Source organism: Manis pentadactyla, chromosome 1 (assembly GCF_030020395.1).
Source record: "Manis pentadactyla isolate mManPen7 chromosome 1, mManPen7.hap1, whole genome shotgun sequence".
Lineage (NCBI taxonomy): Eukaryota > Metazoa > Chordata > Mammalia > Pholidota > Manidae > Manis > Manis pentadactyla.
In genome coordinates, this window is record NC_080019.1 from 92,576,531 (window position 1) to 92,603,715 (window position 27,185).

The window sequence follows — 27,185 nt, forward strand, 5'->3', positions numbered from 1 at the left end:
TTGGGGAGAAACATGGGTTTTCAGTGCACCCACTCTCATCTGGACCAGAGGGGGCCACCATATTCTGCTGAGACACACAGTGGCTGCCGTGTGGGGACAGAGCCACGCATCGAGGAGAACACTGACGCAATGCCTGGGCTGTAAGAGCCAAGATGCTCTGAGGGATTAGTGATGTTGTCTGTTAACACAGCATTGCCATTATTTTAGATCACAGTTTAACTTATGCAGTGTTTCACTTTTTAAAGATAGTGAGAGAATAAGTCATATAAACCATCCCAAATGCTCCATGTTCAAAACTAATTCATCATCATCACTCCTTTAACTTGAATCTATGCCAGTACCCTTCATCTCAGATAATGGCAGAGGCCTCCACTATCATGACCTGCTTTCTCCCTGGTCTTCATTTCCAATAACCAATCAGTCACCAAGTCTTGCCAATTTTACCTTCTCAGTGTGTCTTATATCATTCCCCTCCCCATCACGGCTACCACCCCAATTCTACAAGTACTGTTAATGCTTACCCTGACCACTACAGTTTCTCCTACCTGGTCTCCCTGCCTCCAGTCCTGTACCCTTTAAATCCCTCCCCCAATTTACCTACCTGTCTGCCTATTCAGATGTGTCTTCTTCTCAGTCCCTTTAGTGACTTGCTCAGGGTAAAGCCTAAACTCCTACATTTGGCATCAGTAGCATCCTGTATCTGGGACCTACTCATCTCTGCTCTCATTTTCTGGTATCCCCCTGTGTTCTAGCAAAACTAACCTGCTGAACTCCCTACCTCATGCTGTTTCTTTGCTTTTGCTGTACCCTCTACCTGAAATGTCTTCACCCTGCCCCCTCTGTCCTTTACCTGCCACATTAACCCCAGCTCATCACTGAAACTCAACTCTGCCATCACCTCCTCCAGGAAATCTTCCATGCCCGCTCTCCCCCAGATTTGCTTAAGTGCCCTAACCAGTTATATATGCTGTGTTATGTATAAATAACATAAATCTGCATTGTAAAATTGTCTATGTGTCTGTCTGTAACTTGTGAGTAGGAATGTGTCTTACTTCATCTCTGTATGAACATGCCTGTTTATCTTCAGCACCCAATAAATATATGCAGACCAAGTGAAGGAATTAAATATATGTGATGAGTATGAATAAGCTAATAGCAGCCCATGGACACCAAAAGCATAGTCCATGCTCAGGTAAAGAATTTTCTTGCAGGTTAACAGTGATTGCCATGCCACATGAAAAGATGCTCCACATCGCTAATTATCAAGGAAATGCAAATTAAAACCAAAATGAGATATCACCTCACACCAGTGAGGATGGCCAACATCCAAAAGACAAATAACAAATGCTGGCAAGGATGCGGAGAAAGGGGAACCCTCCTACACTGCTGGTGGAAATGTAAACTAGTTCAACCATTGTGGAAAGCAGTATGGAGGTTCCTCAAAAAACTGAAAATAAACATACCATTTGACTCAGTAATTATACTCCTAGGAATTTACCAAAGAAAACAAGTTCTCAGATTCAAAAAGACATATGCACCACTATGTTCATATGCAGCACTATTTACAGTAGCCTAGAAATGGAAGCAACCTAAGTGTCCATCAGTAGATGAATGGTTAAAGAAGATGTGGTACATATAGACAATGGAATATTATTCAGGCATAAGAAGAAAAGAAATCCTACCATTTGCAACAACATGGTTGGAGCTAGAGGGTATTATGCTCAGTGAAATAAGCCAGGCAGAGAAAGACAAGTACCAAATGATTTCACTCATTTGTGGAGTGTAAAAATGAAGCAAAACTGAAGGAACAAAACAGCAGCAGACTCATGGAATCCAAGAAGGGACTAGTGGTTACCAAAGGGGAGGGGTGGGGAGAAGGGTATTGATGGGTATTATGATTAGTACACACGGTGTGTATGGGGTCACAGGGAAGACAGTTCAGCACAGAGAAGACAAGTAGTGACTCTGTGGCATCTTACTAAACTGGTGGACAGTGACTGCAATGGGGTATGGGAAGGACTTGATAATATGGGTGAATGTAGTAACCACAGTTTTTCATGTGAAACCTTCATAAGGGTGTATATCAATGATAACTTAATAAAGGATAAAAGAAGAATGATTGCCATGCATGGCTGGTAAGATCTGGAAAGGAAGGGCGAGCAGTGGGGTCTCGTCAGTGAGAGCAGCCCTGAGCAGATCCCAATAACGTTTAGTGTCACATAATGCAACATGGACACTGCATTGCTTCTGATTTCCAAGGAAAGAAAATCACTTTGAGAAGTGCTTAGCTGGGTGTAAAGTCATTTTCCCACCTTTGTGTTGCCATTCTGTGAACTCCTATCTGTAAACTCTGGCTGGCTTTTAAAAAATGCCTATGATTCAGCTTGTTTTCCTCATGGATTACTTTAGAAAGAATACCTCCTCAGTACTGATTAGATCAGATTTAAGTTAACCCAAGCGACCCTATGGTGAATTACCAAGTGAATTAATCCATCTTTTCAACCAAAGCTTATTTTATGACAATAGAGGAGGAATGAGTGTAACCTGTAACCTACTGGTTAGATTCTTCCTTGTACTTTTGTCCCTGTATTTTGCACTATGTGCAGGACCCCTGCCGATCATAGCCTCTAAGCCGTGGGCTTGAATGGCCCTGGGAATACAGTCTTCCAGATTCTATAGTACTCTTATTGTTTTGATTTTCCTTTTTATGTAGATAGTCCCACAATGTGCTACTCTGAGAACCTGAGTTTAACATAAATGTGTAGTCCGCTCTCACTCTTGTGATCGTGAGACCTTCAGCAATAGTAGTCAACAGAAGCTTAGACATACTCCCCGAGGTCAGACAACCCACTCCATAGTAATCAGAGTGTGTTTACAAAGTCCATGTATATTACACTCAAGTTGGAGTAAGCTGCTGTTGTGTGGAAATTTCACTCATCCTCAAATGATGCTAAGTGAAGACAGCACATTTTATACCAAGGCAATACCTTAAATGCTCTTACACATGGCTGCAGTCAGAGTGCTGTGTCTAATACTAGATTATAGGAATAAAAAGAAGTTGAAAAAGCTGTGAACAATAGCTTGGTATACTTTAAAGTGGGAACGATAATACTCTGAGATACAAAACTAAAGTGGAAAAGAGTGTGCAAAGAGAGTAGCGAGTCTGATTACTTAAAAATCCCATCTCCCTTCCCCCCTCTGACTCCCTAGTCACCTCAGGTTTATGTCTTCTTCCCCGGGAAGGGGCAGCCTGGAGCCGAGGGCAGAGCATGACGTGGGAGCCTGCAGGGGCTGCTGTGTGGCTGTTGGCCAGGCTGGGAGAGGGGACTCAGTGCCGCGCCTGCAGCTTCGCTCTCACGCAGTGCTCAGAACCACACCACAAGGAGGTGGTGAGGCTCAGGGAAGCCACGTGTCCTGCCCAAGGTCACTGAATGTGAATCAGGTGTGGCCCTAGTCTGTGGAAACATCATAGGTCCTTTTCCTTTCTGGCAACATAGGACTTTTTTTATGTTAACAGAATTATATGTTCCAGTTTCTTAATTTGAAAATTAAAAATGTTTACCTGTGTGTTCCTTACCCTCTTAGTTATCTGTTGCTTTATAACAGTTTACTAGAAAATTTAACAACTTAAAACAACCAACATTTATTATGCTACAGGTTCTGATGGTCAGGATTCTGGGATCTGCTTAGCTGAGTGGTTCTGGCCCAGGGCCTCTCATGAGGTTCTAGTAAGAATGTCCTCTGGGGCTGTGGTCATGCGAAGACTTGAGTGGGGCGGAAAGGCCCTTTCCCAAGATGGCACGCTCACATGGATGGAGGTGGGAAGCCTCAGTTTCTCAGCACATGGCCCTTCCCATATGTTGACTGCTCTTACAACATGGCAGCTAACTTACCCCAGTACAAGTGACTGGAGAGCGAACAAGAGCAAGAGAAAGGGAGAGAAAGCAGATAGGTGTGTCTCTTTTAACCTAGTCTTCAAAGTAGCTGGTGTGTCACTTCTGCTTTTCTATTCTAGAAAGCCACTAAATCCAGCCCTCACTCAAGGGGAAGAGAATTAGTTTCCACCGCCTTCAAGAGAACACTATCAAAGAATCTGTGGATGTATTTTAAAACCACCCACTTACTCTAACCCATATTCATACATCTTCTGAAGAAAACAAAACAATACAGAAAAAAAGGCTACCACCACTAAAACTAAGTTGTTTTGTTCTTTGTCTGTTTACTATCACTTGCATGTTCTGGCCACCCAGTGGCTCCAGTTAAGAAAATATTTTCCCTTTCCCTGAACTGCTTCCTAAGGAAATGGCTATTTGCATAGCAGAGAAATCTTTTCTTTTCTAAGGAATTTACAGGGAATGGAAAATGTAGAGATAATACATATTGTCTTCTTTGGACCAGACAATCTATCTAGCATCTGCCTCCCCCTCTTTGTCCTGCAGGCCAGTGGCCTGGGGGAGGCCAGCAGGAGGCTGAGCTGGTGCCTGGGGCACCGCCTCAGAAGCTTCCCCACATGCTGTCCTCTTCCTGTCTCCCTAGGCCTGGGCCTCAGAATGGGAGTTAGCCCCCCACTTGGCACCCCAAACCTCCGAACAGATGGCTCAGGTAATCAGGTCCTGGGCACCATCTCTCCCTGGACCAGCTGACATTAGTTGGGAGTGGTCAGTTATTTCCAGGTTTGAATGAAGGTTGTGTTAGTTACCAGGGTCACACACCTGGCAACCTGGAGAACTTTGCTGTTGGCCAGTCCCAGCTGTCTGACCAGACTCCAGGTGGACATTCTGTTAAGACTTCTATGGCTCCAGGAGGGCTACCCTAAGGTTAATTATGTAGTTTAAAGTGATTTTCTCAGAGGAAAAGTTGAGCCAGTTTTAGAACCAAAGTGTTTCCACCTTTACCCCACAGCACCTTCCTTAACCTGAGTAAATATTAGGAACTTCTGCCACTCAAAGATAAATCTGACACCAAGACTAAACACTTGAACTTATGATTTCTTCTGAGAAGAAATGATTAAAATTTCTAAAAATTACAATTACAGACAAGTTATTCTTAAAGAAAAAAATATATGTATGTATATATTATTTTCAAATGAGTTCATTACTATAGAATATTTAAAACCTTTAGCTTCCATCCTGTCTGAAATTAGGTGAATTTTACCCCAAAGGGATAGAAGTAGTTACTGGAGCAAAGTAACTGAAACCTGAGGAGAAATAAGAAAAGAAAGAAAATGTATGCCTCTGTTACATCATTCCTTTATGAAATCTTCACTGAGGTGAATCCCACAGTCAGTTTTCTAGATGCTGGACATAGCTGTGAGCAAAACAAAGTCCCTGCTATTCTAGAGCTGATACGATACTGGGGATTCAACAATAAACAAGCAAGAACATATGTAACATTTTAAATATGGTTAAGTGCTATGGAGGAAAATAAATCAGGGAGCGGCATCATGGCAGGAAAGGAAGACCTCACTGCTAAGGTGACACTTGAGGAGAGACCTAGAGAAAGTAGGGGAACAAGTCACAGGCCATCTAGGGCGAGAGCTCCCAGCAGAAGCAGCAGAAAGTGCAAAGGCCCTGAGGTGAAAGCGTACTGAACTTCAGCAATGACTAGTGTAGAAGACTTTTTGGCAGGGACTGAGTGAATGAAGGGAAGAACAGGCTTCTTCCCCCGTGGCTGCCGGGGGACAGATGATAGAGGTCTCTGTGGACTTTGGCTTCTACTCTGAGTAAGATGGAGACTCTGAGATGGTTTTGAGAAGACCTGAGAAATAATAGAATCAGATTATCTTTTAGAAGTACTCTGCCTATAGTGTTGAGAATCTGCCAAAGTTGGGGAGGTTGAAAGGACAGAGGCAGAAAGTCTGGGTAGAAGGCCTTTGTAATAATCCAGGTGAGATATGATGGTGCTCCCAGCAGTGGCAGCAGTGGAGGTGATGAAAGTGGGTAGATTTCTTGATACATTTGAAGGTTCAGCCAAAGAAGATTTGCTGATAGGTTGTGGGATGGGAGAGGCAGGAAAAAGTCAAGGATGAGCCCCAGATATCTGGCCTGATCAATTGAAAGCATGGTGTTGTCATTTACTGAAATGGGGAAGACTATGGGTGGAAGAGTTTGTAGGAGTCAGGGGTTGGGAGAGATAGGAGCTCGTTTTAGGCATGATAAATTTAAGATATCTGTTAAACATGCAAGTGGAAATGGTGAGTTGGCAGTCAGATAAAGGAGTCTATTAAACAATAAATATACAGGGGGTCTTCAGGGATCAGTCCAACATAGAAGTATAGGTTTTGAAGTCATCAGCCAAGAGAGAGTGAGTTCAGATAGAGAAGAAACCTAAGGACTGAGCCTTGGATATTCTAGTACAATCCCATCCAACAGAACTTTCTGATGACAGAAATGTTTGCTATCTGTTCCATCCAACATAATAGCCACTAGACACATGTGACCATTGAGCACTTTGAACATGACTAGTGCTACTAGGGGACTGAATTTTAATTTAATTTAATTTAAATTTAAATAGCCACATATAGCTAGTAGCTACCACATTAGCTCAGTTCCAGTAGGTAAAAGTGGGAGCAATGAGGAGGGACTGACAGAGGACAGGCCTTCAGTGCAGGAAAAGAACCAGGAGAGAATGTTGTCTTGGAAGCCCCAACTGTGTTGAATATTGCTCATAGACATATGAGGAAGACTGGGAATTGATCTTGGGATTTAGGAAGGTGTAGCCATTTCAGCAGCATGGGAGAGATAAAAGCCTGAGTAGAGGGTGCTCAAAACAGAATAAAGGGCAAAGAGAAACTGTAGACAGTAAGTCTGGACAACTCTTTCAGGGAGCCTTGTGGTTGTCTAGGAGAGCGTGGGAATGAATGGACTGGGAAAATATAGAGGAGACTAGGCAGCACCAAGGGCGCATTTGGGGTTAGTGGTCATGAATTTAAAGTGAGATCCATTGGTATGACTGTATTGTTTTCTCCAGCCACATATGTCAGCCTGGGAATAGGCACAGAGTAGCAAAGAGCTGAATTTATCCACAGTTGGGATTTAACCAAGTGAGAGAACTGAGAGATTTGGTGGTTATAATGTTGGAATGTAAGGCATATAGAGAGAGAAGGGAGGACATAATGGGGATGAGGGATGGTAGAAAGGTGGGCAACATGAGGGGTGTCTGGCCTAGTGCAGTTGAAGAGTTGCTGGAATTAGAGAAACTCTGCTGAAATGATAAGGTGAGGTCGTTGGAGAATAGGAGGCTTGAAGACGAAATTGTTGAGGTCATAAAGTTGTTAGTGATGGCAGGGTCAAGATATGACCACGGGAGTGAGTGTGACTTAGATAGAATGGAGGGAGGAGGAAGTCAAGGAGTTTACAGGCCAAGATATTAGAGGGACTGTGCAGCAGACGTGGAAATCCCCAGGAGTTCTAACAGAACTGACATCGGAGAGGTGGCTCTTCAAGGCATGCAGCAGAGTAGCTGTGGTGTTAGGGAGGAGCCACAGTTGTCTGGAAGCAGGAGAGTAGCAAGAAGATACCTTCCCATCCAACAGACCCTTGGCAAAAGGGAAGTGGGAGAGAAAAGAGCCACCCCTGGAAAGAGCTGTGAGGGAGACAGTGTCCTCAGGTTCCTGTTAGAACAAGAGGGTGAAGGGAATGTTCAGAGAAGAGTGCCCCCTGGTGGGATTGTGGGGAACTGCAGGAGGGGGGAGCGAGAGCTGGGGCCTGGGCAGTGGGGGGCGGGTGGAGGGTAGGCATACAGAGCCATGTCAGAGGCACATGGCTGGATGAGGAATGACCTGGGAGTTGATGGAGCACAGCCAGGAGTGGAAGGACCTTGCAGTAAGGCTGGATGGTCTCCAAGACAGATAGTGCCCAGGAGGCTGCTAGAGTTGGAGGCAGGGGAAGAGTTCTTGCCCAGAGCATACAGATCTCTGGGGTCTTTGGGCTGATAGCAGCGGGGGGATGTCGTCTTACTCAGAGGATCTGAGTCAGGAAAGAAATCCCATCCAAAATTACAGAATACCCCCAGGTATCCTGTAATGTCTGCATCCTTACGCTGCTCTTTCTAAACTTGAGGCAGTTAAGCTTAAACTCATCATTGACCTCAGCTTCTGCTTTTCCAGTGTAGTTAATCCTACACTGGAGCAAGAAAGAATAGCGCCAATGTCCGGGACGGCTTGGGACCCCAGAGCTGGCATATGGTGGGTGTTTGATAAAGGTCATCTCCCTCCTTTCCTTAGCAGCCTCTTCAGTTTCCTCTCATATTGAGGAAAGTTATGTCTTTCCATTGATATTCAGATGTCAAAAATCAAAGATATTATTTTCTTCCTAAACTGAGACCCCACGCAATTCTCAAACACAATGACTGCGTCGTGTCCTTTCCCCTCCCCCATCTGCACCAGGACGGGTGGCTCGTCGTGAAGCCTCTGCGGTGGTACAGGGTCCCGGGCTTTAGAGGGCCCAGCTCTTGGCTCTGTGCTGGCTGTTACCATCCTGAAAGTCTTAGCACTTTTTGAACAAAGGTCTCTGTTTTCATTTTGCACAGGACCGTACAAAGCTGGTCCTATGCTTTTCCAACCTCTTTAAAAAAAAAAAGAATAATGAGTAAAACATGACCATGGTGGAATCAGGCCATTTGATTTATTATCCCATCCACATGTCAACATTTTAGTGATGAAAGGTATTTTGAAAATAATGAAAAACTCCTTAACCGTATCATTTGTAAATAAGAAAATAATTGAATGCATCTAAAATCTTATAAAGTCCCAATTTTAATCACATTTTTTCAACATGAAGAACTAGCACCACTTTTAGAAGGATTCTTCATTTATTGTCATTACCCCCATGTATTAATAAGTTGAAAATCTGTAGTTTATTCTTAAGCCCAGGTGAAGCAGAATTATTATCATTCATGCCAAACTGAGCACTGAATCCTTCCTTGAGGGTCTCTCTTACCTAAATAGCTCTCTCCTTATCTTTACAGGTGGTGTCTGTTTACTATAGTGTGGGCAGCCCAGAACAGTAGCTGTGGGGTAAGACAAGAGACAACACTGGCCAGGCCGGGCAAGGATGCACATCAGCTTGAATCATTGTCTCAGTCCACTCGCCATCTGGGAGAAGCAGAGCCCCTGTACAGATTTGTCCATCAAACCCGGATTGTGGTGGCTGGTGCTAATGACAGGTCCACACAGGCTTTCTCAATTCAGCAGTGCCAGACCTGTAGTCTCCACATTCTTGACCTGGATTCATTTGTCACTGAGACAGGACGTCCAAGTACCTGGAGTACTGAAACGTTAGTAGTTCTGTTACTGTGGAATCAGTCGGTGATGATGCCGTGATATTAAACAGTAAATATTTTCAACAGAGAGCGAGCATTTGGAAATCCAGTGTTCCTTCATCAAACATTAGAATGCTTTCTGGAAAGCCACAGCCTGAAGGGTAGCTTATTCCTTGTTTTTAGTTGTCATTTTTATTTGTTTTCCTCTAAGAAAGCAAATGTGCTAAATTTTTCTTTTTCTTTTTTGCTTTTTTTCTCCAGCCTAAGCCTCCACAGAAGGCAGGCAGATCCAAAAGTATCGGTCTTGCACCAACCCTGTTCATCTTCCTCCTAGTCATTTTGTATCCTATTCTTTTGACTAGAATACTAGTCGGAACACTGTATCATTCCTTCAATATAAGAATTCAGACTTTTTTACAGTTATCACTATCCTTTTTGTGGGTGCACAAGTTGACAATATGAAATTACTTGCTGTTTTGCCAGGCTGTGCCCTGGAACCAAAACTCCATCACACAAGGTAGCCAGCTGAGAAGGGGAAAAGAAACACTAGGCAGGTTTTTTTCTTCTTACTAATTTTGGGTTAAATTGGGGGCGCAGTCTAGTACATACAATTTAGTAGGTGTTAAACTTCCACAGGGAGCTGTAAATGATTATTCTGCCCTCAGGTCCAGCTGGCACAGTCACTCAGTCCTGTCCCCAAGGCACATCTGCAAGGCGAGAGGGGCCACTTCAGACCTGCTCCAGACTCAGCTTCCAAGCTGGCAGTCAGCCACTGGGCTGTCCAAGTGGGGCTTCACCCACTGTCTCGGGAGGAGGAAGTGGCCACTGACAAGCTTTGCCACATGAACTGAACCAACACCAGCTGGTTGTAGGCATGCGCCTACCCTGGGTCCCAAGGCCCTGGTGTGAGAACACTGAGAATTTTGTTTATTCATTCAAATATGTGTTGAGTACCTACTATATGCCTGGCCTTGTGCTGAGTGCACAATGGTACACATGATGGCTTATGTCCCCTGGTTTCTCATGGAGCATACAGATGGTGGAGCAAATCAACATTACAAACCCCACAAATTAACTAATGGTTACAAATGTGGAGAGGTAAGAAAGAAAACATAGTGTGCTAAGTAAATTTGAGGCAAGATCTTATCTAGACTGGGGGCTAAGGAACGGCCTCCAGCTCTAAGTGAGAAGTTGCTCAAGTGAAGAGGAAGGGATGTTTAGGTTGAGCAACGACTCATGCTAAGGCCCTGAGGTGGGGGTTAAGTTTGGGTTTTCTAGGAAACTAAATGGCAATCAGTGTTCCCAGAGCTAAGTGAGTGAGATTTTGAGAGGTGCAAAGGAAGTACAGAGCTGCTGATTAGGGCCTGTAGCAACATTAGGGATTTAGGATTTCATCCTAAAAATTGTGGGAAACACCAAGGAGTTTTATGCCAGTATGTGACATAATCTGATTTATACTTTTAGAAGTATTTTTCTTTCACAAAGAGTAAGGCTGCATGAACTTAATTTTTATAACAGTTTTGGAACTGAGTCAAAAGCATACAGCTATCTAGGCAATCAAATCAGGGGTGGCTGTGTGAGTGAATGAGGCTAAATTTCTCTTAAAATTATGTTTTATAAATATATGCCACTGAAAATCAGTGTCAGAGGTCTGATTGCCTCAGTTTGCAGTGACAGCTCTGCTAAAGAAATCTTCTGTCCTTTGGAAACGAAGCTGGTTTTAAAAAACCTCAAAACAGAATACTGGTTGCTTAGACCATCAGTCCAAGTAAATCCACTGCAAAGCAAATGTGTGCCTTATCAGCGGCTACCACTCCTCACAGTTAGGCTGGAAATCGGAGGCAATAAGAGGAAGCATTAGTGTTTGGACATAACGGATTGTATTTATTTTCATAGGTGTGTGTGTGTGTGTGTGTGTGTGTGTGTGTGTGTGTACTTCAGTTGAATGTCAAAAATGAAAACAAGCCAAATTCACTGCCCCTTAGCCTCATCTCAGGTGAGGGGACAGAGGAAGTGCCCGGGTGAGGTAGAAAGGCACTAGACACAAGACACCGGACCTTGAAAGGACTGCTAATTTCTATCTTAGCTTTCTTCATCAGGATGAAAAAGCCCAAGCCCTTACAATAAGTGCACATTTTGGTGGCCCATTCTTATGTGTGTGATAAAGGCTCTTGTTGCTATTCACAAAGGAAAACTGGTTTAAGTTAGAGTTTCTGAAGTCAGGATTAATGTGCAGATGAACTTTACTCCTTATGAATAATCCATGACTGATTCTAACCCTCCTCTCTGAGAAAGAATTCACCCCTGTCCACTGTTCAGAGCAGCATCATATCCTAAGCAATACCTTTATATTCTGAAAGAATTAATTTCTAAAAGATGAGAAGTGTTCTTCATTCAATGGCTTTAAGATAAAGCGAGTTAATAAATGATATTCTGGCATTTTTATTACACTTCAGAAATCTGTTTAGACCAATGTTTGTTCTCTTACCCTTTAACAACAAACATCATGTGAACACCTCTTCGGAGGGGCAAGAATGAGAAAGATGGTAAAAACCATTCCAGATTGTTGCTTAACTAGCCCTAGAAAAGCTGGTTAGAGAATATACCTGAGGAAGCTCTTAAATACTAGATCCCATTATAACTAACAGCATTCAACACTATTCTTATATTGAAGGAAAAAGAGATTTAAGGAACACAAAGAGTTGTAACAAATTCCTTAAAGATTATGTTAATAGAACTGAATCATAAAATGTTATGCCTCTGTCCTGTGTTCAGTGATGAGCTAGGAAAATACATCAGTTGATGAGAAGATAGTTTTCAGAAAAGATATACTACATAAATTATGTTTCCTTCCTTTTCATCATTATTTTGCTTTGTTTTGTGAAGTATTTTCAAAATAGCAGCTAACTTTCATAATAAATTAAAATGTCTTAATAAACTAATGATATACTGTTGTTAGTTTTTAATACTTTTTTTTTCCCATAGTCAGTGTAGAAAGAAAAGAAAAATATCAGTGCCTTTACCTTCATTACATTTTCAGAAGGAATACCTTGAACTGAAATCTAAGAGTTTTGCTGACTCTTTCAATGTTAATATATACTATTAAGTATATTGTTGTTGCTGATTTGGAAATGTCATAAAATAATTGAACTCAGTTTCAAAAAACAGGCATCTGACAGCCTGAAAGTGGCACTGGAAATAAGGGGTATACAGACATGAGATTTTTGAGTCAACCCATTTTATAAATTAGGGATAGAGGCCTCTAGATATGAAGCTGTTGCTCATGAGAACTCACCTAGTAAGAGGCACAGTCAAGGCCAGAACCCAGGACTCCCAGTCCAAGGCTCTTATCAATTCCAAACCATCAAAGATGGCTTGGATTGTAGCTTTAGATGTATTAGGATTAGTGTAACTTTTATGCTCTTTTAATAATGTAACTGAAGACTTATATATTCATATTTAGAATTGGTATTAAAAGTATTATTGAGATGTCAATAAAACAGTGGACATACTTATAAAAATTATATTTGTTTTCTAATTCTAGTCATAGTTTGAACTGGTTGAAAAACACATTTGTCCACTAGAGGTCACCTTTCTTCAAGATGAGGGTTAGGCCCATTCCCTAACTTTGTTAACTTGGCTTTAAATCAGTCACCCCCATCTAGGGGAACTGAACAGCCTCTTCTGTCATCCAAGAGTCCGTGTATTACTTTAGCTGAATGCACTCATATTGGTAGGCAAAGCTATCTGGGCTACTGAAAAACTAGGGGGTATGAAGGGGAAGTGTGGTCTCTACTACCTCCCACCCCACCCCCACCCCCACATACACACTTTGTGCTAGTTCTGGCTTGTATGCTCTTACACGACCACCGTTTTTTGTATTTGGAAAGTCTTGTGTTAGCCTTGGCAGGATCTTACTACCTTTCACTTTCTCTGCCACCGCTCTGACTCCAAAGGCTGGGGAACGGAGACTAAAAGAAATGGTCCTTAAACATTGACATAATTTGGGATGAAACCATGTGGATGTCACCCAAATTTATCTATGAGTCAGTTACTATTTTTCTCCAGTGTATGAGTTTCAGTCAATGTTGGCCAGAAAATTCTATGGGGAGAGGATTAGGACTGTGTCCAATAAACAAGCCCTTTGGCAGATTCTATTGAAATACAAACCGTCTCATTATTTGAGAGGGAGAGGGAACTGCCCGCTATGGCTCTGCCTGGTGCATCGGATTTCAAACTGTGTCTGCAGAACCCAGAGCTGCAGGAGATGTTTTAGAGGCTTATTTACACCTGTTCTGTGAGCTGGTAAAAACCTCATCCCCAGACCCAAAAAAACCAAGTTGGAAATTAAAGACTTCTGAGATGTGACAATTATTCCAAATATAGATACAATGTCGGTGAGACTTTGGGCTTTTGGAGAAAAATTGTCCTGTCAAGTTGTGACAAGAAGAGTATAACATTTCAGCCCAAATTGTAGCGGTTCATGTCCTCACACCTATGCCAAGTATTTGCCCTCCCACCCCACCCCCTTTTTTTATATCAGTGTCTTAATTTATCCTTCCAGGTTCAGTAGTCTTTTGCAATCCTCAAAATTGAACTTGCAAATGAGTTTTGTGAACATGTCATTGACCATGAAGGTGGTAGCCCTGTACTGCTCTTGCTGATAATTCATGGCTCTGCATGTCCAAGCAGGAAAAATGATCTGAGGTGCCCAAGGGGCCCTGCGCAGTTCAGTGCCCGGGTAGGGTCAATCACACCTGGCACACTTGTCTCAGCAAGCCTAGGAGCTGGACTGTGCAATGAGAAGTGAATGCCCAGTATTTCAAATGAGCAGGTCTGGTTCTAGATAGATGACCTATTGTAAGCCTGGGTGCTCTATCTTTTCTTATTTTGTTTATTATAAGAAATATGAGCAATTGCTATATAGTGTTAGTAAATCAATCTTGAAATAAATTTCTTACTGCTTTGCTTCCAAGCTACTGGATATGTTTAATGAAGAACATCCAGAGGTTACAGGATAAGCTATAAAAAGGACTGTTACCATTTCCAATCACTTATTCTCTGTCAAACAGGATTCTCTTGATGTGACACAATCAAACAGAATAACTAAATTAAAAATATTGTTGAAATAAGACTGTAAGTGATATCTATAAATTCTATATTCAAATGTTTGGGTATAACAAAACATCCTCATTCTCACTGAAGAATATAATAGATAAAGATTAAAAATTTGAAGTAACAATAATTTTGTGTTGATTAAAGACACTTTTGCATATTTTCAGTCTAAAAGCCAATTCGTTAAAAAAATGACAACCATTGATTCACACTAATAATTTGCTTGAGAAACATTTTTTAATATCTGAAATAATAAGCAGAAGTATATCCAGGGTCAGAACAGTCAAAACTTCTGAGTAAATTGGTTTGCAGAGTTTATAAGAGTCTTAGGTAAAGTTCTTATTTATAGTTAAAAGGATAAAAAATTATAACCAGTTTTCATCTTCCTTTCACCCTCATTTCTGGGCCTCAGGATATGTGGGAAGAGGTTGTGGGAATATCCCTACACCAGGCAACCTCTCTGTCACGTGGTACGTGACCATCAAGCAGTAATGCCTTCCAAGTCCATTACCAGGCACTGTGTCCCAGAGCCATAGACCAAATGAAGATCCTCAAATCATAGTTCCCTGACTCCATTTAAAATGCATCTTAAGAAGCAAGGGAATGAGACCGGATGAGCTGACATACTTAGGATATGGTATTGGGCTGCACCACCTGAACGAACCTCAGGTAATGCAGTGTTTGTGTGTCCAGCCTTTCTGCCACCTTCTGTGCTGATGCTTATGAACCAGAGTTGAGGTGTGAGACTGGAGGTCCAAGTAGACAGAAAGTGCCCGCCAGTGACAAGCAGCTGCCTTATCAGAGACATGGGGGCAGGTCCCTGTGGCTTCCCATCACCTCATGAGCAGCTATAGATTATATTTGCATTTCTTGGGCAGAGGACACATACGGCCAGAACTGGTGTCACCAAGGGGCAGTCAGTGTGCAATCTAATGAATATCGAGTGCCTCAGGTTTTTTAGTGTGTCATGAATATTAGGTGCTTCTTTAGTCTTTCCACCCCTTTCTGTGCCTGCATGCACATGCCTGATCCAGGTCTGACACATTCTGGTTACTTACTTAGTGATACTTACCACATGTCATGGATTCTTCCTTTATTTACTTACTCATGGTCATCTCACATATGTCTGATAAGCTACCAATATTTGTTATCTGTTCTTTCACATCTTAAAGAGTTTCATCTATCCTATTTCTCTTTCTTGTTTTTCTATGGCATTAATTGACTGTTTATGAGCAATATAGCAACACCCCCTACAAAAGCTTCCCCACATGACTGGTCCAGCTTCTCCAATCCCACTCTAGCCAGCCTCCCTGTCCTCAGGGCTCTGTCCACCTGCTGCCCCTTTAAGGACCCATCAAGGACCCCCACCCACCTGTGCTCCCTTCCCATCTCCACTACAGCCTCCTTCCTTCTTAACATTGCTTTGTAGCTTTACTCACCATATCTTCAGGTGCAGGGCTGAATGAAGAGCCATCATGTGCCCCTGGTCTGCCTCTCCAGGCCCTGACCCTTTCGGTTACTTTGCGTCCACCCTCGTCAGTGTCTCTCTTCTTCCTCGCTCCTTGTCTGCTGCCCCATATATGTCGGATCTGCCTTATGTTAACAATTAGCCACAGCCATGGCTTCTCTGCTTCTATTACACATCCACGCTGCCTCCCTAATGCTCTGGCTCATCAACAAACTTCCTTACAAACTGCTCTCTACTCAGTCCCTCAGCATAACCGCTTTTATAACCTGGTTTCCCCCCACTAACACACTACCACTGAAGTTACTCTCTCAGGGATAACTAAGGACTTACAAACAGTCAAAACTAATGACTTTTGGTTGTTTGCCTTCCAACCTACTTTCTGCTTCCCTGCAGAAAAGTATTTGAAGCACGGAGCTGGCAGCCCCCCACTTCCCTGATCCCTCGGTATATTGATTTTCATTGTCCTCTCATGCTGACCACCCTCGCTTTGCTTTCTCTTGCCCTCTAAATGTGGGCTTCCACCCGAAGTGATTGTTGTAGCTTTCCATTGCTGCTATAAGAAATACCACAAATTTAGTGACTTACATAAATACTAATTTATTCTTAAAATTCTGGAGGTCAGAAGTCATAATGAGTCTCACTGGACTAAAATTAAGATGTCAACAGGGCTGTACTCCTTCTGGGGCCCTAGGGGAATCCCTTTCCTCATTTTTCCATATTCTAGGGGCCTCCCACATTCCTTGGCTTATAATTCCCTCCTCTGTCTTCAAAGTCAACAATACTGGGCCAGGTCTTTCTCACTCTACCATCTCTCTGATTCTTTCTCTTATAGCACCTCGTTTTATCTTACAAGGACTTCTGTGATTACATTCCATCTACCTGTGTATCCTGCCTTCTACCAGGCTAATCCCCCATCCCAAGTCCTCTGATTAGCAGTCTTAATTCCCCTTTCCTAGGTGAGGATCAGGGTGTAGATATTGGAGGAAGTCGGTCTGCTTACCACAGTGATGTCTTCGTTTCTCTTTCTTTACACTCTCTCCCTTAATCTAACCCATTTCTACATTTCAACTAACTTCTTCCTACAAAAGACCCCCAAACTCTATCCATTGGCTTGTCTTCTTTCTTGAGCCTATTGGCCTCCTGCACCTTCAACTCGGAACTTCATGGTAAAAGATAAAAGACCTCATGACTGCAACCCAATCCCCAGGATTAGGTCCTCCCTCTGGCATCCTTGTTCCTTTTCACAGCACCAGTCTTACTCCAGCGGTGGTCTCCGAACCGCACGGCTGTGGTCTCCAAGGAGGATTCCTGCTCTTCACGCCCCCATGTCGGATCACTGGCTCGGGTGCCATCAGTTCCTTGTCACAGTGCCTCGTGCAGTGCACATTTCTTTCTTTTCCTTTCCATTTCCACTATCACCTCCATCTTTCGGGCCTTGGACTATAGTTATTTGCCTGTAATTAGAAGCAGGGAAAAACCATTTCTGTTCCCTTCCTTAGTACCTAAGAGCTGTTTTACACATTATTCTCATTTCTTCCTGTCATCAACGCAGTAAATAAAGGAATTAACATCCTCAGTTTGTACATGAGGAAACTGAGGCTTACCAGGTGGTGGATTGTGAATTCCTTGGTTCTTGTCTTCCTGAAGGAAAGAATTCAGTCAAGAGACCCTACAGAGAGAAAGATGCAAAGGGTATTTTATTTAGCAAAGCGAGAAAGGAAAGTATGCTCCAAAGACAGAGGACCAGGCTGCCCTTGGGGTGGGTAGAGCCCGCTGGGTCTTACATTGTGTCTCTTTCCTCCCTTCCATTTTTTCATTCTCACACCACCCTCCACATCTGTCTTGGTTCCTCTCCTTGAGCCTCTGTGCTCAAGTTTGTGTTCATCATTTTCCCATGAGCGCCTAAGCAGAAACCCACAGTGGGGCCAAAACTACAATGTAAATGGTATTATAGTGACATTATAATGGTCTCAGGGTCCTTAGTAGACAAGGTTTTCCTTAAGTACACATGCTCTAAAACTGGGAAAGTCCCAGTGACCCATATCTTTTGCTTATCAGTTTGTTCTGAGCTGCAGAAGGCTCCGTCTGAGGGAGACAGGGTGGTCTCCGCGCAGAGACCGGGCGGCCTGCTGTCCCCCTTTCTCCCCTCCTGCTCGTTTCTGTACCAACTGCCTACTCTAACAAGGCCAAGGGAAAATGAGATGACTTTCTGAAGATCATAATAATTCATTCACTTAAAAAACATTAATTGAGAGTCTGTTATATGACAGGTACTATTTCAGATGCTGAGTAATATAGCACCGAGTACAACGACCAACACCGAAGTGCTAAGGGAATTTACATTAATCTAGAAATAGAAAATATGAACATTCAAGAAGTGAACAACCAAAATGAACAAGACTCCTGGTATGCACTGGCTACAGATTCTCTTCAGCTTCAGAATTCCCAGTGACAAACAAAATCTCTTTGCAGGCACTTTACTCATCACTATACAGTCATTTGTACGCTGTCATGTTCCTCTTACCAAACTCCTTGAGGGCAGAAACACTTCTTTTTGAATTTAGCACAACTATGAGGTTGTAAGAATTGAGGGAGATGTTGGGGAAAGTACTTTGTAAACTGTAAAGCCATTTTCTAAGGTTCGATGTCACAGGTGTCACCAAATGTGTTCATCTTTGGTTGGGTCATTCAAAGATCCTGATGTGGACAGGATTAATTCTCCTCACAATTCCTTTTCTTCCATTGCTCTGTAAAGAAGCACGATTTAAAGTTATATAAAATGTCTGCCTGCTTTCCCCAAATTCCTAAGGAAAAGCTTAAAAGTTATTACTTAAGATGATGACTTCCCTGCTCATCTTCATCAACCCCAATGATTTCATTTTTTTCCCAGCATTTCATTACATTTTCAAACTGAAAAGCTTTTCGATGAATATCCATTTATGCACCATCCAGATTCTACAATTAATGGTTTACTAAACTTGCTTTGTCACAGCTTTCCATCAAACCATCCCTCTGTCCATCCATCAGTTCATCTCATGCATTTTGATGCATTTCAAAGTTACAGACATCAGTAAGCCTTCCTCTAAATATTTCAGCCTGCATATCATTAACTAGAGTTTGAAATTCGTTAACCAGATCTTTTGTTCTTTTGAAGCAAATTCTTCTCACAATGAAATGTACAAATCTTAAATATATTATTCAGTGAGTTTTAACAAATATATATACCTGTGTAAGCCAAACCCTTAATCAAGTCATACTGCTTGTGCCGGAAAGTTCTCTGTGCCCCTTCTAGGTCATTCCTTAACCCCAGTGATTCACTTTTGAAACAGTATGCTCAGATGACCTGCACATGTGACTTTTTATCACTACATAGACTGTCCATAAAAAAATAAACAAACCATTCTGTTGCTATTAATTGCCACAATTGAAAAAAATATTTTTCTGGATTTGAAGATAACAATAGCTTGCCTGGTGGCTGAACATTAGCTTAATCAGGGAATACTTTAATTTTTCTTCCTTTAAAACATACCTTGGATTCAGATTTAGGTGGGGCCACATTGCAACCTCACTCTTACTTTAGGATAGATTGTGATTTCAAGGCCAGCTTCCATTGTCTCAGTCACTGGGGAATTATTTCTCCACATCTAGTGGGCCCCCATTTAGCATTGTTTTATATGAGCACACTCAGAAGGTAGGAACCTAGAAAATCTAGATTTTTTTCTTCTTCTTCCTCTAGTGACTTTTTGTTGTGGTTGTTGGAGAATTTATATTTCTGGACATGTCCTAGCTTTATCATGCCTCAGTTTCCATACCTGGAAAATACCAGTGTGTCTCCTGAGGTCCTGGCTAAATCTTAAACCCAACAATTTTAATGGGAAGGGAAGTTGTGAAGACCTGAGAAGAAAAAGAATCTCTATGCTATATAGACTGTACTTAAACAGTTAGTCAATATTTTTTAGTCCAAAAATAACAAGTGTTACTGAAGTTTGGAAAGTTATTCTAGTTTAAATGTTCTTGGAACAGCTGGTTTCTGTTTAAAGTCTTTTGTACTAACAAATCATAACTTAAATTGTAACACAAAGCCCTTTCCAATGAATGACTATAAAGGGAAGCTTCCTGATATATTTCTTTTTTTTTTTAATCTTGTTTATACCACTTGAGATGGTTTTTTGACAGGATTTGGGATACAATTGTCAGAAATCTGTTCTCCCAAGAGCCACCTCTGAGTCACTTCCACTATTTATGGAACAGCAACTGTGAAGAGTGGGATCATGTTTAGGCTTTTTTTTTTTTGACATGTGAGAAATGTCTTTAGGAGCTTATGTGATCTGTCCCAAAGCTTTCAGTTTTTCAGAAGAGAATGGTGTCCAGGAAGTGGCTTTTTAGGCCTTGTACTGCATGAAAGCATGTTCCTGAGTCTTAAGGTCATAGATTGTCAAAGTAACTTGAGTAAAGTTTTGACAGCCTTTGAAGTTAAAGCTGTTCTGTGTTGGGAAGTTGGGGGTTTGCCTTCTATGTTAAGTATAAGATTTCCATCATCTTATTTGCTATCTTGCAAAAGAACTATTATTTGGCCTACTTTTTCTTGTACATACTTAAGATTCCAGAAGCTTCATCTAGGTGGTTGTATAACAAGGCACTCTACACAAAAGTCTCTGGATTGCTCAATAGGGAGAAATGGAGTTTGCGATGTGTTGCATATTATTTCCTTTCCCTGAAAAGCTTCTACCCTCTTCTCTCCATCCTTTTATTTAAGAAGGTAAAAGATTTGGCTCAGGCTTCTGTTTCATTCGTCAAGCTTTCATTGTGCCATGTGCCAACAAACAGGTCTCAAAAGTCCTGTGGGTGTTACGTGGCCTGACCTTCCCCCATATTCCAGGGAGAAGGGCTGTGAGCTCTGCGGGGTACAACATGATCATCAGTTGGGCTTCCCTTCCACTTCTCATTCCCCTGACTAGGAAGATGAAGCCGTGCGTGTGACTGTGTCACTGGAGTTGAACTCAGGATAGCAAATTCTTCCCCTGTTGGGATCTCAAAGAGCAAAAATTAGGAATATTGATAAAAGTTTTTCTCTTTCCAAGCAACAGAGATGTTATAAAACTAAAAACGTATCACCAAATATTCCTGACACAAACTCTCACCATTGCTTAAGATAGAGCTTGATACGAAAACTTGTCAAACATGTTGATTTCATTACTCAGGCAAAAAGTACTGGTTTTTCTCTATCAGCATAATGAAGACAGTGCAGTTAATAGTTTTGAGAAGGCGATAGATGATAGATAAAAATAGCTCAGAAATAACATTCCCATTGTATTTTTTAAAAATTTGATGGTTTAAATCCAGTCAAGTTTTTGTTGAGCACCATGTATGTGTTCAAGGCAATTTTATCAAGGAACAACAAAATGAATTGCCTATGGCAACTGAGGATATGGATAAAATTTTATTTTATTGTGTCATTTTCTTAATTTTCTGTCACTAAATTACCCTCAAGAATTTACAGGCCTTATTGTTTCTTTGCATATAACCTAAAATCTTAGAATGGCCCTGAAGCATTTCAGAAATTTTTTTTTTCAGAAATCCTGTTTTTCCCAGAAACATGTATGGTCCAACTTGTATTTCTTTTATTACTATCTGAAAGTCCATTCTTTCTGTTACTGCCTGTTAGTAGAATGGTCTGTTTCTAGGATTACAAGTGCTATGTTGGGGGTGTCTATAAATTCAAGTCACAGCATGGAATAAATATATATGTTATATGTGTGTGTGTGTGTGTGTATTCACACAAAGCCTTGCTTTCAAAAAAAACTTGCAGTTTAATTTCATTTCCATGAAATGAATTAATTATACTGACTTTAATACTCTAATAAACTGTCTCCCTAAAAAAAATTATAGGAATTATTACATCATCCTATTTGTGTTTGACTTAAAAAGCAGCTAAGAGCCAAAAGTAAATGGGGAATCAAAAGAATTACAAAATATTTCATAAGACTGAAGACCTTCCTTTTAGTTGTAAAGTTAACAGACACTTCAGAAACTCAACATAGAAAACATCCTTCAGTGTCCATATTCAGAATGGATGATTTTCCCTTTCGCATGTTAAAAGTTCTGAAATGATCCTTAAGGCCTCTTTTTATAAACACCATGCAGGCAGCATCTGTGGGCAGGAAGGATGATGCTGGAGGTTAGAAATGTTCAACTGTTTGCAACATTGATTTGTGTCTGTCTCTACTTCTCCCTCGCTGGCCTTTTTCCCTTTAATGAGGACTAGAATGTTTCCACATCAGTTAACTGCCTTCATAAAGCACCAGAAGGTCACACCAGCCCCAGACTGATCCTTTTCTTTGTGCCTATAATATAATTGGCTGATTGTGCCAGTGATGAGCGCGCCCCCTCCCCCAGCCCGGTCCTAGCTCCATGTTTGTAAGCCTCGCTGCTGGTTTCCGAGGAGAGCAGCTCGGCTAGCTGCGCGCTTCCCGGCTCAGGCAGAGCCACTGCGCAGGTTGATCAGCCAAACAGCATCCATTTTAATCTGCGGGGAGCCCCTGCCTTCCCAGCGCGTTCTCTCCGCCCGCGGATGCGCCGCGCTTCCCCTCCGCAGCCTCGCTGAGCAGTCCTGCTTTGGGGTCTGTGCCCTAGGATGCACTGAGATGGTTCATCAGGAGAACTGCTCGTATCAGGTAAGACTGAAAGCCTGGTTGTGAGGCCGGCATCCTTTGGGAGAGGAGGCCTTCCTCTTCCAAAGCAGCAGGTTGCCTCTTTCCAGATTTTCAAGGGATTTTGCCATCCTGCACGCCTGGCCTTCGTCGCATACAGTATCTGAATTGTAATTAGGTTTTCTGGGGAGTAATGGGGCAGAAAACACTGCTTCCTTGGCCTTTAAAGCGTATGTGAAATCTACTGAGGTGATCTGTGCTTTTGCACATTCTCTATGTCTGTGCAAATAAGAGGAACTGCTTTGAACTATAATTGAATTTTAAGGGGCTCCAGAAAAGGAGAATCTGGTTGGAATTTCTTATAGATAACATTGAAAAATATAATTTTTGCTCATTGTAAAAGATGTGAGTTGTTTCACACCCAATTTTTAGGATTGTCTTTAAGGAAGTTATGTAAATAGGAGGTAATAATTGATGATCTGAGAGATTTTAAAAAATCAGCCAGCATGCACTTGACGTTTGAAGTTGCACTTGCCTTTCCTAACTTATTTTTACTAGTATGTTGTTTTAAATGATTAGTAAATAAGAATTAAGGTACCAATACATATCCAAAACTCCAAAGAGAAATTTTTTTAGTAATATGTTTTCATCTGTGCACTAATTTGCTATCTGGAGTTTTGAATTAAACACTTAGAATCAAAAGGCCAGTTTGAGGCAACATTGAAAGTACCCTCTTAAACAGACGAGAATGTTCTCAGAGAAATTGCTCTTTGCAGCAGCAGGCATGGCTAGTCCAAGTCCTGGATGGTTAATATTGGGATATTTCTCAACTGGCTGAGTTTAGAAGCTCTAAGAGACCAATTCTTCAGCTTAACAATGCCTCTGCCTTGTGTGAGGCAGGTTACCTGAGACAAGCACGTGTTTCTCATAAGGTCAGGTTTCACAGTAAGCAGTAAATGTATGCAAGACAGGGCAGTGGCTTCTCAACTAAGTGTGTCTATAACATACATTTATACATTTCTTTGCTCAGTATTTGGAATTTTGTAATTGTGGGCTTGTTTTATAGTATTTTCATTTTAGTACATTTAGGTCCACAGGTCCTACACATGCAGATTTGTGCTTCACAGGAATTCTCAGGAGAAAGGGGTTAAGATACTGAAGGAATAACCAAAACTTCATCTACACATAATAGGGTCGGGGAGGGGAGAATTCAAACATCTGTGGAGAGCCCAGCCCACTTGTGGCATGGTGCCAGGTGATTAAATTACTATAATAAAATAATTTTTCCTCTCTTTTCAGAGAAGGTATGTAATTAATTTTTGAAAGGCAAGCTACTATAAGATTATTACCTATATCTTCTCATTAGGTTGAACATGAAATCACTGGTTCTAGAGGTCAAAACTGGTCAAATATCACCAATTTCATTGGGAAAGGAGGGATTTTTTTAGCCTACTGCTTACAAAGGTATATACAAGTTGACTTTATTTTATATAAATTACATCACATAACACTGTCATTGCATGTTTAATAGTTCTGAAGTATTTATTGCTTATTTTCACAATAAAATTAAGTGTGTTGGGCAGATAGTAATAGTCAATAGATTCTGCATCCCCATCGGGTTTTGTAGTACAGCTACCTTCATATTAGTTCCCTTATTCAGAAGGGAATATGCTTCATGTGCTGTCTCTTTATTCATAAATCAGTAAAAACAGAAACATTAACCTTAAATGTTTCAATACAACTTAGAAGCCTTAGTTTTGGAATCCTCCTGCTACCACATGTGATTGGATTCAGAAAGGGCAGTTTCTCTAAGTCCTTGTCTTGATTTGCCAAGCTATTATAGTCACTGGTGATATAGACAGTTTGATGTTTTTCAGCAACTTCTCCTTTTTCGGATAAGGGCTTACTTATTTTTAAGGATGAAAATGCAATGGGTAAAGCAAATTCCTTAGGCTAGCATTTCTACTTAGTAGATAGCATTTATTTGTAGAACTGATGCCTTTCCTTCCATAAATGTTCAGCAAGGTTTCTTAATGGAGAGCCATACATGAACCTTCAGGGGCCACTCCTACCCCCAGATCAGATCCACAGTTTGGTGTATATGTATGTATGTATATTTTATACATAACAGTTACTGTTGTTATCATCATCACGATCATCATCATCATCAGAGCAGTAATGGCCGCCTGACCAGTCCTGCTCCAGCCCTGTCCCCCTTCTGTTGTCTTTTTTCAACACTGTATCCAGAATGATCTTTTAAACACCTAAGTCAGAGTATGTCACCAATCTCAAAATCCTTCTCAGGGTAAAAACCTGTGTCCTCCTGGGGCCCACAGAACCTGACAGCAGCTCGCGCCTCATTCCTCCCGGTCTCCTCGCCCACGCTCCCCTTCCGCTCCCTCCCTTGCTCCTGCCATGCTGGCCTGGCCCTGCTCTCACTGTCCCCTTTTGTCCTCTGCCTGGTTTGTGCTTCCCCGAGATACCCCCGTGTAGGGTTGCCAGATTTATCAAATAATCTGCACTGTTGGACATGCTTATACTAACATACTGTTCCCTGTTTACCTGAAATTCAAATTCAGCCAAAAGGACACGCTGTGTTTTCCTGTCCGTAACCCCTACGGCTTACCGTCTTACTTCTTCAGGTCCGTGCTCAAAGGTCACATTCTTGGGAAGGCCTTCTCTGGACTTACTTTGTCAATTTCCAGCTCCCTGATTCTATCCCAGGATTTCTGTTATAATGCTCTCATTTATTTTTATACTTGGCACTCATCACCATCTATCAAAATACATACTTTATCTATTTGTCTATTTTCTGCCTCCCTCCCTCCATGTAGCTCCCTGAGGTCAGAGATTTTTATATTTATATCACTGCTTTCCCAGTGCTTAGAACAAGCTCTCAAGTAATATGGATGGATATACCTACTACATATTAAATGAGGAGAAAGACTTGGTAAACATATGATAGCATAGTGGTTTCTTACCCTTTTAGCCACCAGGATGACTTTCAGTCTTACTCTGTGCCTCCACCTCCTCCACCACCAATAATTTGCAGTTTTCATTGTCTGTGGTTCAGATTAGCCCTTTCTTTCTTGTTGATTTTCTCATCTGTGGAATGGGATTTTTTCCAAGTTAACATCCTGCTATGAGAGTTGGCAGTTGCCTGATAGAAGCCACCTTTCTGAGTAAACAAGCCAGTTTCTATGAATTAAGAGCCACCTCCTTTTGATGCACTCCAGGGGCTTGGTGAAGATTGTAAAGAAGTGCAGGGAAACCATGCACCACTTCATTTTCTGATTATTTGTTGCAAATATATGGAAGTAGAATTGATTCTCCTATATTGCTTTTCCAACAAGGTGATTGTTTTGAGAACGAGTTTCACTGTGACCAAAGGCTTGGAAACCTCCGAGGTGTTTGGAGGCATTGTGATTTGAACAAGTTAATCCAAGGAGGGGCTGATCAGAGGGACATTCTCAGGCAGAATTTTTTGTGGTTATTTTGTTTTTAAGGGTTCTCACAGTGTGGTCATCTTGGGGTTCGTCTCCCTCCCAGGCTTCCCATTAGCGAGGAGGTTACCGAGCCACGTGTTGTCATTTTTGGTTGTAGCCGTCTTAAAAGAGAGAGCTATCGACCTCCATTTTCCAGTCTTGGGCAGAAGCCAATCTCTTCAGGAAAGAACGGAGGCCGCAGCTTCAGACCTGGCAGCCTTCAGAAGGCCAGACTTCTGAGCGGTCTCTGATAGAAAGCTTTCAAATATTGTTAACTCGAAAGCACACATTTAGGTCAAAGGGTCCATTTTGCTTAAAAACTCCCAAATATTTTCTTCTCTTTCCCTGCAGTTGGTTGTGGGGATCAGTGTATATATAAAAACAATGGCATGCTTTTGTCCCTTTCTTTCCATTGCTTAAATTCCCTTCTGACCACCTCAAATACAGATCACGCCCTCATGTTCTCAGCCCCTGTAAGAATGGAGAAGTGAAGGGAAGTAGGAGAACCGTGTGTGAGTGGCTCTCATCTTCTTCTCTCAGGAGTGTAAAGGGACTCTTCTTCAACATACTTGTAGTCTTAATGAAGACAGTAGGAATCTCTAACACTCCCCCGTTTTCCTTGGGATGAATTCCAGGCTGCTTTGCATGATATTCAAGGCCTAATCATGATCTAAACCCTGGGCGGACGCACGCTGCCCTGCAAACCCTGTACTCCCACCCCCACACCACCATAAGTTGTTTAGCTTTGCTGTTGTGCCTCACCCTGGGATGGCTCCCACCCACACGCCACCTGCTTCTACCTGCTGCCAGTAAGTGCAGCTTTCAAGGCTCAGATGCCACCTTCCTTGGGAAACCTTCCCCTCTTGTCCTTCAATACAAACTTCTCCTTCTCAGTGCCCTTTGTTTTTAAATCTGTTCAAACCCATTTATAGCTAGTGACTTGTCTGTCTACCCTATTAGACAGCAAGCAGGCTTCTTGAAAACAAGAGTCTTATTTAATTTCTTGCCCTCAACACAGAGCATGTGTTCCGTAAATGTTATACTGAATTCTGTTTTCTGCATGTGGTGCTGTTCTAAGTCCCTAGGAGCAGGATTTCCCATCATGACTCCAGAGAGAAGCTCAGGTCGTGAAATGCAACAGGGAGTTAGTGAAGCTGACCCCAGCACCCTTCATATCTGATTTATGAGCCTCTTGCCAGCATTTCA

The 27,185-nt window shown here is 41.9% G+C and overlaps 1 protein-coding gene across 3 annotated transcripts in view; it reads left to right on the top strand.

The window, feature by feature from the left end:
* Window positions 1-27,185, top strand: part of SCHIP1 (schwannomin interacting protein 1) — a 146,004-nt gene that overhangs the window by 73,793 nt on the left and 45,026 nt on the right. The window contains exon 1 of one of the 3 annotated variants that reach the window (XM_036904089.2): window positions 22,234-22,518. The exons of the other annotated variants lie outside the window; for them this stretch is intronic. Within the exon in view, the coding sequence (XP_036759984.1) occupies window positions 22,489-22,518 (30 nt within the window). The 5' untranslated portion in view covers window positions 22,234-22,488. Of the gene's footprint in view, window positions 1-22,233; window positions 22,519-27,185 lie in introns of those variants that run through there. 3 annotated transcript variants of the gene reach the window in all.